This window comes from Sparus aurata, chromosome 6 (assembly GCF_900880675.1).
Source record: "Sparus aurata chromosome 6, fSpaAur1.1, whole genome shotgun sequence".
NCBI lineage: Eukaryota > Metazoa > Chordata > Actinopteri > Spariformes > Sparidae > Sparus > Sparus aurata.
In genome coordinates, this window is record NC_044192.1 from 630149 (window position 1) to 648568 (window position 18420).

The window sequence follows — 18420 nt, forward strand, 5'->3', positions numbered from 1 at the left end:
ACACACACACACACACACAAACACACACACACACACAAACACACACACACACACACACACACACACACACACACACACACACACACACACCTCTGGGTTTTAATGAATCTGGAGCTGTTCCTCGTCTCTCTCGTCTCTCCTAATGAAAGAGGAGATGCTCAGCAGCAGATCCCTTCTCTAATCTTCTGCTAACAGAAGGCTAATAAACGGGCCGGAGTCAATTATTGACCAGAGAAATGAACATTTGATGAGCTGCTGATAGTCAGAGGAGACACAAGCAGCGTTCTGTTCTCTCCTGGGCGCACCGACACACAGAGAGGAGGAGGGAAATCACCGTTCTGTGAACACAAACACAGCGACGCCGTCAGACGTCCCACACGATGGAGACGGGCTGCGTCCTCGTGGAGCAGGACACACGGTTGTTGGAGGTCAGAGTGTTCTTACAATATCTAATAACTGTATTTAATTAAGATTTCATGTTGATTAGTAGTATGAATATCATGAAAGGCCCAGCAGGCTCTTCACTTCTCTAATTCTCCCTTTGCGACGACGCAGCGGCTCAACATTGTGAGTAATATCACTGATGAAGGCAGATATTGTGATCTTCCATAATATCTTCCCAGGTTTCTGTTATCTGGCTTCACTTCGCCTGAAGGTGCTGATATGAACTCATGAGCTCAGTGAAGACGAGTGGAAAATATTATGAAGACGAGCAAACTGTAATATTTCAATAATATAGTTCAGAGTGTTGTTGTAGCTGAAACACGCCTCGTTTCACAGCGTTAGAGAAAGAGAGGAAACCATCATCCGTCAAACCAACAGACACATGACCTCAGCAGCAGAAGTAATCCATTACTGTTACTGCACAATGAGTACTTCTGCTGTCGGACTTTAGTTTCATTCAGGCTGATGATTTAAAATTCAGCCCTTTTACTGGTAATACAATACAACACAATACAACACATTACCCATGAGCCTCAGCAGCTGTAAAGAAGAAGCTCAAGTTAACAGCTGATAATCAAACACATCACCATGGTAACTGAATGAATCCAGAATAACAGCAAAACTAAAAAGTTAATTAATTTCAGCCGTAGATGAGTTGACGACGCAGATTCAGGCTCTCTGGTTGGATGTTTCTTGCTGAAATGCACCATGGGAGTCGTAGTAAACTTCTCTCCCTCTGCTCACACGTCCACAGGACATCTTTTCATCAACGAGGATCAATCAGCTGATCCTCTCTTGTTCTGATGATGATGATCGATCACACTCATGAAGACAGAGAACCAGTTATGTAATAATGTCTGAATGTTCGAGACCTGAAGGATCTGAAATATCTCAACACCTCCAAAGATTCAGCTCCATGAAACACAAACGAGATCAGCCGTAGAGTCGCCGTAGCTGATCTGAGGCCTGCTTTTAAAGACAGCTGTATCTTCAGGTTTTGTGTTAAAGGTGCAGATTAATTATCCGTTCATGAGTGTCGACTTGATGTTCAAACATTTAAAATCCAAACTCAGTAACTTCAAACGAGTCTTTTCATATTAAAACCACAGCAAAGCAGATGGCAGTTAGTTTCTCTGAGTGATTTCAGTGCAGACATGAATCTACCTGCTCAGTAATGAATCTGTCAGGTTTCTGTCATCACCTGCCTGCAGATCATGTTAGTCACACACACACTGACACTGACACCAACACAATCAATACAAAGATCATTTCACGATCCATAAACAGAGCTGTGTGTGTTCTGGACACATTAACAGGAAATCACTGACAGGAGGATGTTTACTGAACATGTGAGATGAGCTCTGTGCTGCATTTAAAGTAAAGAACAACACAGTTAATGATCTGCATGTTAAATAAAGTCACTGAGGGAGTTATTGATGAGGCTTCTCTGCTCCTGCTGGGAGAAATCAAACATCCTCATTTCTCTTCATCTCTAACGACTGTTTTCACTTCAGTTTCTCTTTCCGTGCTTCAGTTTACACTAAATATTTCACTCATTAAATTTCAGTTCTTCCATCCCACCAGAATAAGTGCTGGCTGTGTTTCTGCAGAACCTCAGAGTTTAAATTTAAACATCTTTAGGTTCTTATGACTCGTTAGTGTCGGCAGAAGATTCCTGGTTCTGTCAGCAGTAACTGTACTGGAAACACGATGATGTCTGGTGAGATGATCTGCTGCCCGGGTGATGTTCTGTCATCTCTGCACTGGACACGTTGTGAGCTCGTGTGATTAATAAGTGATTCTGTTGTTTCCAGGAGAATGTTTCAGTCTGGGCTGCAGTGAAACGGACAGCTGAGCACCATCGCTCAGGTGGGAAACGACTCCTCCTCCTGAAAATGAGGTTAAGTTGTGAGACTGCAGGAGAGCGAGGAGACGCTGGGATCCATCAGCCGAGCTTCATTTCATCTGTCAGGCTGCTCCGCCTCACACCCTCCAACTTTACTGGATTCAAATTATGTTCCACATCAGCAAATACAAGCACATGTTTGTTCTGCTCGGCATGAAACGCCTCAGTGAAACCACCAGAACCGCAAACTCACACCAACCAGAAAAGAACCCGGCTGTTGTTGTTTCTGCAGCACCGTGGTTATATCGCCCTCACATGGCAGGTTAACGGCCCTCCGTGTCAGAAGGTGGAGCGATGGTGGTGTAACAGATGAGTCTGCGTGTTCACACCTGTAAGTGTGGAACCGCGAGACCTCGACAGTCTCCAGACGGTTTGTCGACACCTAAACTCAACGTTTCTGAACTTTGAGCGAGAGGTTTTAAAAGCTAAACCTGGAACATGAGCGCAGCGCAGCGACATCATCCAGCTGAAGCTGAAGGTAAAGAAACGTAAAGTCTCAACCCGTCCGTGTTCTGCAGAAACAGAACACATTCACATCATTATTACTGTAACCATGGCAACGTAACCAGGCAAATACTGGTTTAAACCCAAACGACGATCCTTCTGGAAGACAAGCCAACGTATCGCATTATAAAACTGATGACTTCCTCTGTGGTGTCAGCAGGTATCAGCTGATCAACAGGAACCAAACCAACAGAGCGACCCGTCGGTGATCCATCACGATCAGGTCCGTCATCGTGTTCTGCTTATAAGAATGAACCATCACTTGACATCAGTGCACAGATCTCACTGACGACAGCTCAGGATACGTTCAGAAGTCTGAAGTGTTTTTCTTCAGTTTGTTCGCTGTGATGAAAAAAGTTTAACAAAGTGGCGGCGGCGGCTGTATTTTACAGCCCGTTCTCTGTACGACCATATATTTCTATATCAGCACTTAAATCAGACGACTTGTTGGCCTTCATGAAAGAGGAGAGCATCTGTCAGCCAGACAGCCTTCACCTTGAGACAGCGCTGATACATCTCACCGTTTAATACAAGTCAGAGTGACTCCATGATCTGTCCTGTTCATAATCTGAGAACCAGACCTGCAGATATTCAGTTATTACAGCAGCTCAGAAGTCAGAAGCAGAAGAAACCTGATATGAATCCAGGCTGCGATGAATCATTGTCTTATAATTATTGTATTTTATTGTTTTCTTTGACGGCTGATTTACCGTCTGTCAGAGAGCAGCAGGAGATGTTGATCAATGTGTGTGTGTGTGTGTGTGTGTGTGTGTGTTTCTGTAGGACACACGTGTAGCAGACACACACACACACACACACACACACACACACACACACACACACAGCTTGTGTGATTCACGACTGGTCTCAGATCTGTTGATGTGCAGTAATGAGCTCGGCGGCTCGTTCAGTCAGCTGCTCGGTTTGTTCAGAGCTGAAATCAGAGGAGTCACGACTCGCAGCGGCTGCCGGTGAGTCAGAGCGTGAGTCATTACCTCCACAGACGACACCTTGGTCCTCATGACTCAGACCGACCCAAGGATTTCCACCAGGAAGGAGGTAAACACTGTGTTTCATGATGATGATGATGATGGAGATGAATCAACCAAATCAACCAATAAATGTTAGTTTGTTTCTGCACACTGAATGTTTCTTCATGTTGAGACTTCAGGTTTGTTTGGCAACACGTCTGGATTACAACACGTGTTCTGGCCGCTGTGATCGGATCAGCTGCTGTGTCTCAGTTCAGGTCTGATGGCCAATCACGTCACAACACCGTCTGAAGTCTGTCCCAGTCTGAAGGCTCCTCCAGATGCTCCTTCTTCTCTCTGTTTCTGGAGGATGCACCGCTACGATCCTTCGTGGCCTCACATATCCCAAGATGCTTTGCGAGCCCAAAAAAGAAGAAAGAAAGAGAGAAAATGGCGACATCGCGTGGCGTAGATCGTCACTGTCGCGGGCCTGGGCGGCAGAAATCGTGACGTAAGAGTAAAACATCTGGTGACACAACCAGGAAACGCTCCAAAGGCTAGACCGTCACATTTAACAACGGCTGACGAGGTTAACAAGTCTTGTTGATGTCAGGAACACCTCCGTCAGGTGTCGGAGAGACAGACAGGTTTCACTCATCAGACTCATCTTTCTTCCCGTCTCGTCCAGAGTCATGGCCGTGGCGTCGAGCTGGTCCTGAGGATGGTGCGCTCCACGTGCAGACTGTGATATACTACGGCTGTTGGACTGGATGCTGCAGTTATTAGCTACCTCCTGGTTAAAATGCTTGTTTTGAAATGACTCAACGTCAGATGTGGTGAAACAGGAGACAGAAGCATGAATGAGTCACGTCGGCCTGATGGAGACGAACGGCTGTTTGTGTGTGAGGAACAAAAGAAGAAGGGATGGATTAGTTTACAGAGAGAGAGAGAGAGAGAGAGCAGACGAGCTGTTGTGATGAACGGCCGCCTCGCTGAACTGAGAGAAGCTGAGAAAACATTAGTACAGCGATGAACTATATTACTGAACACGAGAGCCGTGTGTTTCCTCCGGCTGACGGATCTCCCCCCGAATCTCTCCAGACTGACGATCACTCGCAGACTAACACACCGAGGTCTGATGGAGTGACACCACCTCCCCTCCATCCACCGCCACCCGCCCACCCTCAGCCTCCGCCCCGCCGCTCCCGCCGCGGTGATAAGTACGTGTCGCCGCTCCGTGTTTATGGCAGCAAAAGAGGCTAATAAACGTCTGACACGTGCCATCTGGGACTCCCAGGTAATCAAAACGGCAAATGATGTGGCACATTAACTGGTGTGTTGCTTTTAATTTCTCTCCAGCCTGATGAATTTATGAACAAACACAGAGAGGAGAAGGAACAGCTGCACAGCCCAGAACCAGAACCAGAACCAGGACCGGAGGAGCCCGAGCAGCACACGACGTGTGATCATGTGGATGAATGTGTGCTGATGATGGAAGTAAACACGCTGACGCCACGTTACAGCAGCGATGTGTCCGTGATACGATTGTCGGAGCTGAACGTGTCTCCAGCAGCGACACGCCGCTCTGCTCAGTGGACCAACACTTCAGAGTCCAGTTCTGATGGTCACAGTCACAACGCCAGACAGGAAGTCAGACGACATGGTGCAACTTCCTGTGAAGACACGTGAGCTGCAGCAGAGAGATCAGCAGCACACACAGTGACGTAGCTGCTGATCCACAGAAGAACCAAACCTCTCTTCAACCTTGTAAACTAACATCGTAGCTCCTTTAAAGACATTAATAACTGTGTTAGTGAGACTCAGAGTGTCTCGTCAACATGGTTCATGTGTTCCTGAACGACTCTCTGCTCTTTATGTTCTGACACAGATATTCCACCTGTACTGACTCAAATGACCCTGTGGTCAAACTGGTTCTGCCATTAAATCACCACCGCTGACATCTGATGAGACTGAGACACGTCACGTCTGAAGGTTTTCTCCTCCTCTCTCTGTTTCCTGCTGTGTCTCTGAAGTGTTCCCATCACATCTGTTGATTTCAGCCTTTTGTGACCTGGATGATTGTGTGACCGTCAGCGCTGCTCCTGTCAGACACACGACCACGAAAACAGTTTCATGTGAAGCAGACAGCTGCAGGTTTTCATGCCTGGTGTGATTCCATCAGCTGTCTTCAGTCAGACGCTCCACACAGCAAACAGCTGGGAGACAAACCTGCTTCCTCTCTCCTGTCTCCTGTCTCCTGTCTCCTGCTTCCTGCTCTCCTCTCTCCTCTCCTGTCTCCTCTCTCCTGCCTCCTGTCTCCTCTCTCCTGCCTCCTCTCTCCTGTCTCCTCTCTCCTGTCTCCTCTCTCCTGCCTCCTGTCTCCTCTCCTCTCTCCTGTCTCCTGCCTCCTCTCTCCTGCCTCCTGTCTCCTGCCTCCTCTCTCCTGTCTCCTGCCTCCTGTCTCCTGTCTCCTCTCCTCTCTCCTCTCCTCCTCTCTCCTCTCTCCTCTCTCCTGCCTCTCCTCCCTCCTGTCTCCTGTCTCCTGTCTCCTGCCTCCTCTCTCCTCTCTCCTCCTCCTCTCTCCTCTCTCCTCTCCTCCTGTCTCCTGCCTCCTGTCTCCTGCCTCCTCTCTCCTGTCTCCTCTCACCTGTCTCCTCTCTCCTGCCTCCTGTCTCCTGCCTCCTCTCTCCTGTCTCCTCTCCCCTCTCTCCTGCCTCGTGTCTCCTCTCTCCTGTCTCCTCTCACCTGTCTCCTCTCTCCTGCCTCCTGTCTCCTGCCTCCTCTCTCCTGTCTCCTCTCTCCTGCCTCCTGTCTCCTCTCTCCTGTCTCCTGCCTCCTGTTTCCTGTCTCCTGCCTCCTCTCTCCTGCCTCCTCTCTCCTGCCTCCTCTCTCCTCTCTCCTCTCTCCTCTCTCCTGCCTCCTCTCTCCTGTCTCCTGCCTCCTCTCTCCTGTCTCCTGCCTCCTGTCTCCTGTCTCCTCTCTCCTGTCTCCTCTCTCCTGCCTCCTGTCTCCTGCCTCCTCTCTCCTCTCTCCTGCCTCCTCTCTCCTCCTCTCTGCCTCCCTCTCCTGTCTCCTGTCTCCTCTCTCCTGCCTCCTCTTTCCTGTCTCCTCTCTCCTGCCTCCTCTCTCCTGTCTCCTGCCTCCTCTCTCCCTCTCCTCTCTCCTGCCTCCTCTCTCCTGTCTCCTCCTCCTCTCTCCTGCCTCCTGTCTCCTGCCTCCTCTCTCCTCTCTCCTGCCTCCTCTCTCCTGTCTCCTGCCTCCTCTCTCCTCTCTCCTGCCTCCTCTCTCCTGTCTCCTGCCTCCTCTCTCCTGTCTCCTGTCTCCTCTCTCCTGCCTCCTCTTTCCTGTCTCCTGCCTCCTCTCTCCTCTCTCCTGTCTCCTCTCTCCTGTCTCCTGCCTCCTCTTCTTCCTGTCTCCTGCCTCCTGTTTCCTGTCTCCTGCCTCCTCTCTCCTGCCTCCTCTCTCCTGTCTCCTCTCTCCTGCCTCCTCTCTCCTCTCTCCTCTCTCCTGTCTCCTGCCTCCTCTCTCCTCTCTCCTGCCTCCTGTCTCCTGCCTCCTGTCTCCTGCCTCCTCTCTCCTCTCTCCTGTCTCCTGCCTCCTCTCTCCTCTCTCCTGTCTCCTGTCTCCTCTCTCCTGCCTCCTGTCTCCTCTCTCCTCTCTCCTGTCTCCTCTCTCCTGCCTCATGCCTCATGTCTCCTCTCTCCTGCCTCCTGTCTCCTGTCTCCTGCCTCCTGCCTCCTGTCTCCTCTCTCCTGTCTACTGTCTCCTGCCTCCTCCCTCCTGTCTCCTGCCCCCTCTCTCCTGCCTCATGTCTCCTCTCTCCTCTCTCCCGCCTCCTCTCTCCTCTCTCCTCTCTCCTGCCTCCTGTCTCCTGCCTCCTGTCTCCTGTCTCCTGTCTCCTGTCTCCTGCCTCCTCTCTCCTGTCTCCTCTCTCCTGCCTCCAGTTCCCCCGTCAGCACTCTCCACCTCTGAGGGGGGAAAGCAAATATCTCACAGCAGTTTTCTCCACAATCCTGCTGATTCAGAGATAATCAGAGCAGGTTCCTCGGGCTCAGCGGAGGAGCAGAATAATGAGAGACGGTACCAAACCCAGTCTGACCCGGTCTGAACGTTGGCTGCGCTTCATGTCTGGGTCGGACCCGTTTGTTTAAGTCACAGATTGAAATAACAGCTTTTGTCCTGACTGAGGTGGATGCTCGGCTGAAATAAGAGGCTCCCGCTTTATTTATCTACTCATTTATTTTTAATTCAAGCTGCAGGCGAGAGAAGCGAGTACTTACTTACATCCACACCACACTTCAAGTATACTCGCGTCCTGACAACACTATCGACTTTGTGTTCTGTGTTTTATGAGCTTGTTTCTAATCTCAGATCAGATCTGTGAAAATGAGAAATCCTTCACATAAAACATGAGAGTGACGGCGACAACACAGAAACCTCCAGTGAAGCAGCGAAGAGAGAGAAGCCTGATGTGTACGTACAGTACCGACTGAATATCTTCTCTGATCGCTTGTATACTTTTAGTTATTCATTGGATTTGGACGGTTCGATCATAATGATAAAAAAAAGCAATTCTCTTTTTTATATTCTCGATTTCTTCTGCAGTAAAACAAGAGTTTTATCTGCCGTCTGTTCATAACGACATGACGGTGGATCGATGAACGATCACGCTGTGTAAAGATTGTTTTCGGTGGGTTGTGTTCGGTCTTATATCGCAAGAAAATCATCATAAATCACAGAAGACGTTTATTGCTTCACATTCTGTGAGAAAGCAGGATAAGTAGCAGCTGTGCGTACGTGAACGATGATCCTGACAGTTCCACGTGTCGCATTATTAGCTGAGATCACATTTAATGACTCCAGTAAGAAGTCTCATGTAAATTAAACTCAGTGTGTCTCAGCCGGACACGAACTCTCCTCGTTCAGTCAGCTGCACTCAACAACTTCACAAAATGTCTGAAAAACTCTGTGGACATCAACTGAAGGAGAGAAGTCAACTACGACTCCCAGAGTGCAGTTCAGCAAGAAACATCCAACCACAGAGCTTCACATTCAAACTGAGTAAAGATTTTACAGTCTGCCATCAGAAGACAGGCGACGGCAGTCTGAGGCTGTGTGACACATCAGATCCTTCAGGTGCTTCCAGGTGTGTTTGTGGTTATTTTTCTGTATCTGTGGCCACAGAAACACGTGTTCGGAAGGAGAACGGAGGAATTTTCCAGCCTTGTTTGCTGCAGCGAAAACAGGTATTTGGATCAAAAGTGTTTGTTGCTGAACCAACTCAGCGCCGTCACGAGAGGGAAATATGAAATCAAACTAACAAACATGAAGTTGCAACAAAGAAACGTACGAAATGTAATTAGCTAATGTTTATCGTGGCGGTTGATTGTTTCAGTTTAGTCACGATTCATTCTCAGATGATCCGAGAGGATTTTCAGTTTATTGAGCTGAAGAAGGAAGAAACAAGTCTCCATCCTGCAGCTCATCACACACATCACAGTGATCTGAGAGGAACACGTGACTGAAGCTGTCAGACGGATGCAGGTGAGATATGAAGCAGAAGGACCGAGTAACGTACGTTCATCTGTGTGAATCTGCTGCGGTCATTACGGTTCTCTGTGTTTGTGTTCAGGAGCTTCAACAATCTGTCACAGACAGAAATGAGCAGACAGGATGAGGGAAAGTCTGCAGCTCCACAGTAAACTGATTAATAGATGATCAGCGTGGGAGGTCGGGGGAGGGGCGGCTGTCGGTACCGATCGATCAATACGTCCTGTTTAACTCTCAGAACAACGTTTCCTGACGCGACGCGCCGGTCGTCTGTGATGAGCTGCGACTCCTCTCTCCCAGCAGGAGGCTGACGGAGGGTCGAGACGCCTGAACACGGAGCTGCTGTTCGTCACTGTAATGTGGCGCCATGAGACCCAAGTGACAGTCAGAGTTTACTGCCGGTTCTGCTGCACAGACGACCCGGTGGGTTCATCAGCCTCCACTGAGCCGCTGAGACACAAGTTATGGAATAACTTTAGATAAGAGAGAAACTCCTTCCTGCTAATCAGTCTGCTGCCACCTGACTAATCACTGCGGATGTGTCCTCCGCAATACCGCCTGTGTGTGTCTGTAAGTGTGTGTGTGTGTGTGTGTGTGTGTGTGTGTGTGTGTGTGTGTGTGTGTGAGAGAGTGTGTGTGTGTGTGTGTGTGTGTGTGTGTGAGAGAGTGTGTGTGTGTGTGTGCGTGGTTCTTATCTGCAGCGCCCCGCTGGAAACCAATACTGTCTAATTACATTACCGGTGTGTGTGTGTGTGTGTGTGTGTGTGTCGACTGAAGGAACCTCCTGGAATCAATACATGGTGGATTGTTCACAAATCTGCAGATAACCTACAAAGACCTGAGCACACACACACACACACACACACACACACACACACACACACCCACACCCACACACACACACACACACACACACACACACACACACACACACACACACACACACACACACACACAGTGAGTTTATCATTAGCTCACTGAGCAGCCGTGTTGTTGATTGATAGCATCAGTATTCAGAGGATTTGGGAGCAGAGACTCTGAATAATTCACTGCTGCTGGTTCATCAATATGTTCTGATCCTCTCTGTGAGACCGAACAGCTTCCAGAACCTGCAGAACATCTGGTGTCTCACAGCTCAGAGGGAGGTTTGATCCACTGTCACACATCAAGGTCCAGCTGTTCATTTCTGGTGTTTTATTATTTTTTACGTACCTCAGGTTAATAACATGGAATATAACCAACACACCTTCTGTAGAGCGACGGACTTTAAGTGGAGGATTAAAGTTCTTCTTCCAGCACACAGTCCACTCAGGAAGACTCTACACCCTCGTCTTTAATCATAGGTTCTGAAGAATCACAGGTCCCTCAGGCACTGCAGCTGATGAACCTGTCTCAGTGTAGTGTGATCACTTACAGGTGAGTTGATGAAGAAACCTTAACGAGGCTGAAACACCACAGAAGAGGATTTCTGCTCCAGTTTAACTCACAAACTGTCAGTCTGGAGGTTCCTGTCAGGTCATCAGCTGCACGTCTGGACTTTGTTCCAAAAGAAGAACTTAAGAATTAAAATAGAACAATATTTAAAGATCTCAGACTGAATAAATCACTATTTCTTCTTCACATGTGACCAAACTGATGAAACTAAATAAATTCACTGTGTTTGCATCACGCTAACTGTCACGTTGTGTTTGTTCACTGGTTTCTCTGCTCGGTACCACAGCCGGTGGTCCAGAACCGAGGTTCCCTGAATATCCTCTAAAAAAGAAGCTGCTGCAACAACAAAGAGCGTGAGATCCACCAGGGAGAGCCTCGCAAATCATTTCATCACACTACTGTTCAAAAAGCAGCACAGATCAATGATCCAGGTCTTCTGGATGTGGGACCATCAGGCAGCTGTTTGCTGAATGTTCTCGGGCCTCCTGTGAGCGCCCCGTCAGCGCCGGGTCCTTTAATTATCCTCCAGCACTTAAATGTCAGGACGCATCCTAACCGGGGAGTTGTGAGGAGTCATCAGGTCGCTCTAAATGTCACTGAGATTATTCAGAGAGCAATCAGCATCACTGTAAACTCATCAACTCCTCTCGACCTTCTGTGAATCAACATTTACATCATTCTGCAGGGTTGTGGTTCTGATCCGTCAGTGTGTTCACATCTACTGCTGAACGCTCCAGAGCTTGATCAGAACCAGCCCAGACCCTCCTCTTCAGTCCAGATTTCACACCAGCCAACAACAAACCAAACAGAGCTGAACCAGGACACAGCAGAGTCCTTCAGAGTCCGTCAGAGTCCCTCAGAGTCCTTCAGAGTCTGTAAGAGTCCCTCAGAGTCTGTAAGAGTCAGTCAGAGTCTGTAAGAGTCCCTCAGAGTCTGTAAGAGTCAGTCAGAGTCTGTAAGAGTCCCTCGGAGTCCTTCAGAGTCTATCAGAGTCAGTCAGAGTCTGTAAGAGTCCCTCGGAGTCCTTCAGAGTCCTTCAGAGTCCCTCAGAGTCCGTCAGAGTCTGTCAGAGTCCCTCAGAGTCCGTCAGAGTCTGTCAGAGTCCGTCAGAGTCCGTCAGAGTCTGTCAGAGTCCCTCAGAGTCCCTCAGAGTCTGTCAGAGTCTGTCAGAGTCCGTCAGAGTCTGTAAGAGTCCCTCAGAGTCTGTAAGAGTCAGTCAGAGTCCGTCAGAGTCTGTAAGAGTCCCTCAGAGTCTGTAAGAGTCAGTCAGAGTCTGTAAGAGTCCCTCAGAGTCCTTCAGAGTCTGTCAGAGTCCGTCAGAGTCTGTAAGAGTCCCTCAGAGTCTGTAAGAGTCAGTCAGAGTCTGTAAGAGTCCCTCGGAGTCCTTCAGAGTCCTTCAGAGTCCCTCAGAGTCCTTCAGAGTCTGTCAGAGTCCGTCAGAGTCTGTAAGAGTCCCTCAGAGTCTGTAAGAGTCAGTCAGAGTCTGTAAGAGTCCCTCGGAGTCCTTCAGAGTCCTTCAGAGTCCCTCAGAGTCCTTCAGAGTCTGTCAGAGTCCGTCAGAGTCTGTAAGAGTCCCTCAGAGTCTGTAAGAGTCAGTCAGAGTCTGTAAGAGTCCCTCGGAGTCCTTCAGAGTCTATCAGAGTCAGTCAGAGTCTGTAAGAGTCCCTCGGAGTCCTTCAGAGTCCTTCAGAGTCCCTCAGAGTCCGTCAGAGTCTGTCAGAGTCCCTCAAAGTCTGTCAGAGTCTGTCAGAGTCCCTCAGAGTCCGTCAGAGTCCGTCAGAGTCTGTCAGAGTCCATCAGAGTCCCTCAGAGTCAGTCAGAGTCCATCAGAGTCCTTCAGAGTCTGTCAGAGTCCCTCAGAGTCCCTCAGAGTCCGTCAGAGTCCGTCAGAGTCTGTCAGAGTCTATCAGAGTCCTTCAGAGTCCTTCAGAGTCTGTCAGAGTCCCTCAGAGTCCGTCAGAGTCTGTCAGAGTCCCTCAGATTCTGTCAGAGTCCCTTCGAGTCCATCAGAGTCCATCAGAGTCCCTCAGAGTCTGTCAGAGTCTGTCAGAGTCCTTCAGAGTCCTTCGGAGTCCGTCAGAGTCCCTCAGAGTCCCTCAGAGTCCCTCAGAGTCTGTCAGAGTCCCTCAGAGTCCCTCAGAGTCTGTCAGAGTCTGTCAGAGTCCTTCAGAGTCCTTCGGAGTCCGTCAGAGTCCCTCAGAGTCCCTCAGAGTCCTTCAGAGTCTGTCAGAGTCCCTCAGAGTCCTTCAGAGTCTGTCAGAGTCTGTCAGAGTCCCTCAGAGTCCGTCAGAGTCTGTCAGAGTCCCTCAGATTCTGTCAGAGTCCCTTGGAGTCCATCAGAGTCCCTCAGAGTCCTTCAGAGTCCTTCAGAGTCCATCCTGCCTGACTGAGTAAGACAGGGACCTCCTGTGACTCCCTCGTCCTCGTGTGGATGTGCAGGGGTGTTTCTTCTTAAATCATTTAAGGTGAAACATCTGCTGCTGACAAACGAACCCCGGCTGCTGCGCTGGCTGACTGTTGCCATAGTAACTGTCAGCTGACTCACCTGCTTCTCTGGAGAGCTGCATGAAGGCGTCCACTCCCTTCTCCCCGTAGCTGCCCTCCGAGGCCACGGTGGAGACGTAGTTCCAGCCCATGGCCTTGACGATGTCCACCATGGCCTGGGCCTGGAAGCTGTCCGGAGGGACCACCCGAGAGAAGAAGTCGTACCGCCGGTCGTCGCTCAGCTCCGGGGCCGTGGAGGCGTAGCTGATCTGAGGGATCTGCAGGGAGAGAGAGAAGAAGAGGAGTTAGGAAGGTGGAGCCGAACCTGTTTCCCTACGTCGTCCGGAAACTGATGTGATGAGTGTTCGTGATCAATCGATCACGGCCACATCGGGTCCTGGGATCAGAACCACAGACCTGTTTCACCTGATGTCACTTCCTGTGACGCCAACATGTGCAGACAGAACAGGTTTCATTCCAGATTCCAGCTTCTCTGTAGGAGATTAACAGTGTGCAGGTAAACTGTCCCCACCTGGTGCATGCTGGGAAAGGCTCCAATCAACAGTTATCACGTGTTTTTAAAATTGCTTTCTCTGATCGTTTTCATGTATTTATCATTTTGACAGTGAGGTGAAATGTGTGTTTATGAACTGTACAACTGTTTTAACTAACGATTTCATCTCTGAGAACAAAGATCTTCTTTTAATGTTTCTGTCTTCTGTGTAAAACTGCAGAAACACAGAAAGTCCTGCAGAGATCAAACTGCTCCTCAGATCCAATCACATCCCAAATCATATTCAACAAAGCACTTTTTCTATTAGTCGACAATTTCTTCACCGTCTTGCTTTAAAACAAATAAGAAATTAAATAACAACTTAAATAAAAGCTGAACGATTGGAGTGGAATCAGTTTTGTGTCACCAGACTAAATTCAGTCAGCTCAGCACTCAGTTCAGTGAATCAGATGAAGAAGTTTATCTGAACCAAAGTGTGAAACTTCAACAAAGAGGTCAAAATGAACCAAACACTAATTAAATAAATCATAAATCTCAGCAATCAAAAACACAATATTGTCCTGATGAACAGACGACTCTCAGACATGGAGCAGCACGACTCAGGTGATGAGGTCACGATTCACATGCAGCCAATCAGCTCCACCTGAACAATAACAACTTCCTGTCCAGACAGGAAGTGAGGTAAGACCACTACTCAACTACAAACACACCAGAACAGAAGCGTCTGACTCAAAGTCTGCAACTTACTGAATTATCACAAATATTAAATGTGTTGAATGTAAAAAATATAAATGCACATATAGAAACAGAGGAGGAGATTTCTGCCTTGTATTTAACTGTGACTACTGTAATCAATCAATCAATCAATCAATCAATCAATCATCAATCACTTTTCTCCAACAGACACACCAGGTCTCCGTCTCCTCCATGAATCCTGAACACCAGCACTTCCTGTCGTGTGCTCGATGTGGACCAGAATGATTCTTTGAGTGATGAGGTTTCACATGAACATGGATTCAGGTTCTGGAGAACCAGGACTCAGAGACGGATGAGTTAATGGATCAATTGATTATGGAATAGATTAATGGCAGCTACATACAAACATTATTCTGACACCATGTTGGAGAAACTGAAACATTTCCAAACAACTTGAACCTGAACAGAATCAGACGTGTCTTTAGAAGGTGGAGCTGCAGAGTTCTGTTCAGGCAGAAGGTGGTTCTGCTCAGAACCGGAGATAATCTATAACGGAGTGTAAATGTGGAGACCAGAGCAGATTCTCTCTGTTTGCTGGAAAATGAGTTTGAAGCAGCGAGGAGTGAAAGGTGCTCCAGGTAATTAGAGCGAGTCTGTGTGAGGTCGGAGATCATCTGAAGTCCGTCCATCAACGTGTCAGCTGACCTCCACCAGAACCAAACCCGCCCTCAGGAGGGTCTCTGAGGAACGCTTAGAGATGCTAATCCCCCCACAGATACGTCTTCAATTACCCTGTGACCTCACACACACACACACACTCACACACACACACACACACACACACACACGCCTCATTATTTCTGTTTTCTCACTGAGAGAGAGGAAGATGAGTAACGTTCAGATCTGGAGGGAAATTGGTTTTTAAAAATACCGTTTGCAGCACAAACACAGTTTCCTGCTCACAGAACCGCTCACACAGCACCAGCAGCCGCTCCTGGTCGGTTTACGGGCCGTCAGCATCACAACAGAACCTCATTTACTCTAAACAGCGGTGATCAGTTTTCCTGCGCAGGGACTACGATCTACTTAAAAATCAGTTTACAACAGTCGGATCGTGTTAAAACATTCAGCTGGGCTTCAGGTGAAACACGACCTGCTGCAGGAGGAGGTTCTGTTTTACATCCAGAACTCACTGCTGGAAAATGTACATTTCTTTTGTAACTGTAGTTTCTAGTTGCATCAGATCAAAACTCTGATTCTCAAGAAAACTGTTAATCTGCAGTCTGTTTATCTTCAGACTGTTTGAGTCTGAGCGACGTGTTTCAGCACCGCTCTGTTACCTCGTCCCTCCGTCTCTGAACCGACCGGAGGAGTCGTAAATGGAAAACCATGACAGCGTTGAAACGTCCGCTGCAGCCGGAGGACTGACGTTTGTCAAATCCCCGACGAGCTGGCACAGCAGGCCGGCGTCCCTGTGCCGGCTGAGGGATCCCTGAGGGTCACGGAGGGGGGGCGTCCTCTCCGCTTTACTGAAGTCCACCGTCAGCAGAAACTACCTGGACTCAGTTCATCAGCTCTCAGCCCCGAGGCCGTCAGTGGTGATCAGTGATGGAGGGACTCTGCTGTCTGTCAGACGTGGTGGACTGCAGCTCGTCTGCACCGTGACTGAACTCACCACGACTCAGCTCTGTGTTATTATGTGGACGAGCTCATTATGGTGTCAGGTACTAACCTGTAGTGCTTCAACATGTATAATGTGCAGTAAATATGAAATAAACTCTGATCTCCATAAATCTAATAAATCAGAGAACAACAGATTCAACTCTGCTCCACACACGCTCTGACTTCTTCAGGATCTCCATCAAACTGGAACCTGGTGCCTGAAGACACGACATGAAACCTGATGGAAAGGTCGGAACGTATCACACAGCATTCATTCTGCCTGCTGGGAGGGAAATATACATCCTCCACGCTGCAGGAGAACATGATGACACTCCATCTGTCTGATCACTAATCTGTCAGTTATCAACACATCTGCTGTCAGATGTTCACATGCTGAGCTTCAGGTGAGGTTTAGGATCCTGGTTGATCTTCATCATGGTGACAGAATGAGCTGGAGACAGATCACTGATCTCAGTAACAACAGTCTGTCTGTCATCGTCCTCACAGGACTCAGTCGACTTCTGCTGAATCATCGTCAGAGACAAACTGACAGCAGATAAAGCTGCTGCCTTAAAACAACATGTGTTCACACGCACCACAGACGACAGACGACAGACGCTGCTGGATGAAGGAATTATGAATCTATGTATTTTTAAGTTTGGTGATGTTGCTGTAAAGCACAGACATTTGAAGGGGCTATTGCTCTAACCTGGAAAAAGGGCACCACGACACAAAAATGATGTTGCAGTCACTCTGCAGTCAGTTGAATTTCCATATAATGTGGCTTAATTCAGTGATTCTGGGGAAGCCCAGGAATTACACTGGAGAACATCTACTTATTTATTAAAAATATATAAAAGTATGTTGCCTACTTGTATAAAGAACAATCACAATATATTATAAAGCCTTTGTGAACCTATTATCTGGCTTTACCATCCCATATTTCACTACAGCTGTTTTACCTGATCACTCGGCTCTCAGACGCTCTGATGGACAGATGCTGTCAGGGTTACAGGACAGATTTATACATCCACAACACTGTGCATAGCACATACTGTATACTGTATACTGTATAGTGTATAGTGCAGTGTTTGTAACTGCTTCTGATAAGACAGGCCTACTTCACATTAAATAAATGATGTAGGATGAGGTAAGCCACTGAGAAAAATTGTTTCAAACTATTGACAAATTGACAATTAACATATGATTTACAATTATAGCAAATGAAATTGCCAGTTCATTGCAATTAAACTATTATCATTTGTTAATAAAAAAAACAAATTAAAACAATGAAAGTCTAAATAAGTAAATAAAAAGGGGCATGTTGTCTCGTCAGCTTTGAAACAATTGCAAAATGTATTTAAGCTAGTAGTTTAACTAGGCTACATGTAGTTCACGACTCCCCAACACTGGATATACTACATCACATCACATCACATCACATCACATCACATCACAACACATCACATCACATCACATCACATCACATCACATCACATCACATCACATCACATCACAACACATCCAGTGCAGCAGATTCACTGTTTTATTCTGTCACGGGACCAAGTGAGAATCCACTGCTGTGTCTCCCGGGAGCTGCATGGAGTTCTGTGCCCCAAACGCAGAATTCAAGGCAGCGAGCATGGAAGGAATGATATGGCGACTTAATTCGTTTTAACACTTCTACTTTACCAAGTATGGACTTATTGTATTATTGTAGACACAACAGAGGGGCAGCTCAGCTACTGAGGGCAAACGGGGCTGTTGCCCGGGCAACAATAGCCCGTACCTGTGCACGTCCGTGTTCTAAAGTCACACAGGGACGCAGCCGCTCTTCACTTCCTGTCACCTGCTGTGAGTCGGACCTGCGTGTTCTAACCACCGACCCTTCACTTCACCTTCACTTCACCTACAGCTCAGCTCCATCAGAGGATTGTGTAGGAATCTTTCAATTAAAAACACAGACTCCAGAATATATGCAGACGTGTGAAGTTTCCTCAGGTCGTCCTCTCACTAAATGTTTAATGAATCACATTTCTGTTTAAACTGGAGGAGCTGAAGACTTTTAACCAGCGAGTCCTCCACGATCACAGCGAGGGCGTTCTGCACACATGCACCAAGTAAAGGAAGATAAAACAATGTCAGTGTGATTAATATGAATATATGTAAATATATGTAAATATTCTCATGATGCATTTGAGGTCAATTTATAAAGTTTGATCCCAAGAGCTGTAAAAATGCTCTTTCTATTTCCT

General features: G+C 47.8%; 1 protein-coding gene across 1 annotated transcript in view; it reads right to left on the bottom strand.

The window, feature by feature from the left end:
* grm7 (glutamate metabotropic receptor 7) overlaps positions 1-13577 on the bottom strand; it is a 104988-nt gene extending 91411 nt beyond the window's left edge. The window contains exon 1 of the mRNA XM_030418891.1: positions 13355-13577. Within this exon, the coding sequence (XP_030274751.1) occupies positions 13355-13466 (112 nt within the window). The 5' untranslated portion in view covers positions 13467-13577. The remainder of the gene's footprint in view (positions 1-13354) is intronic.
* Positions 13578-18420: the final 4843 nt, after the last annotated feature.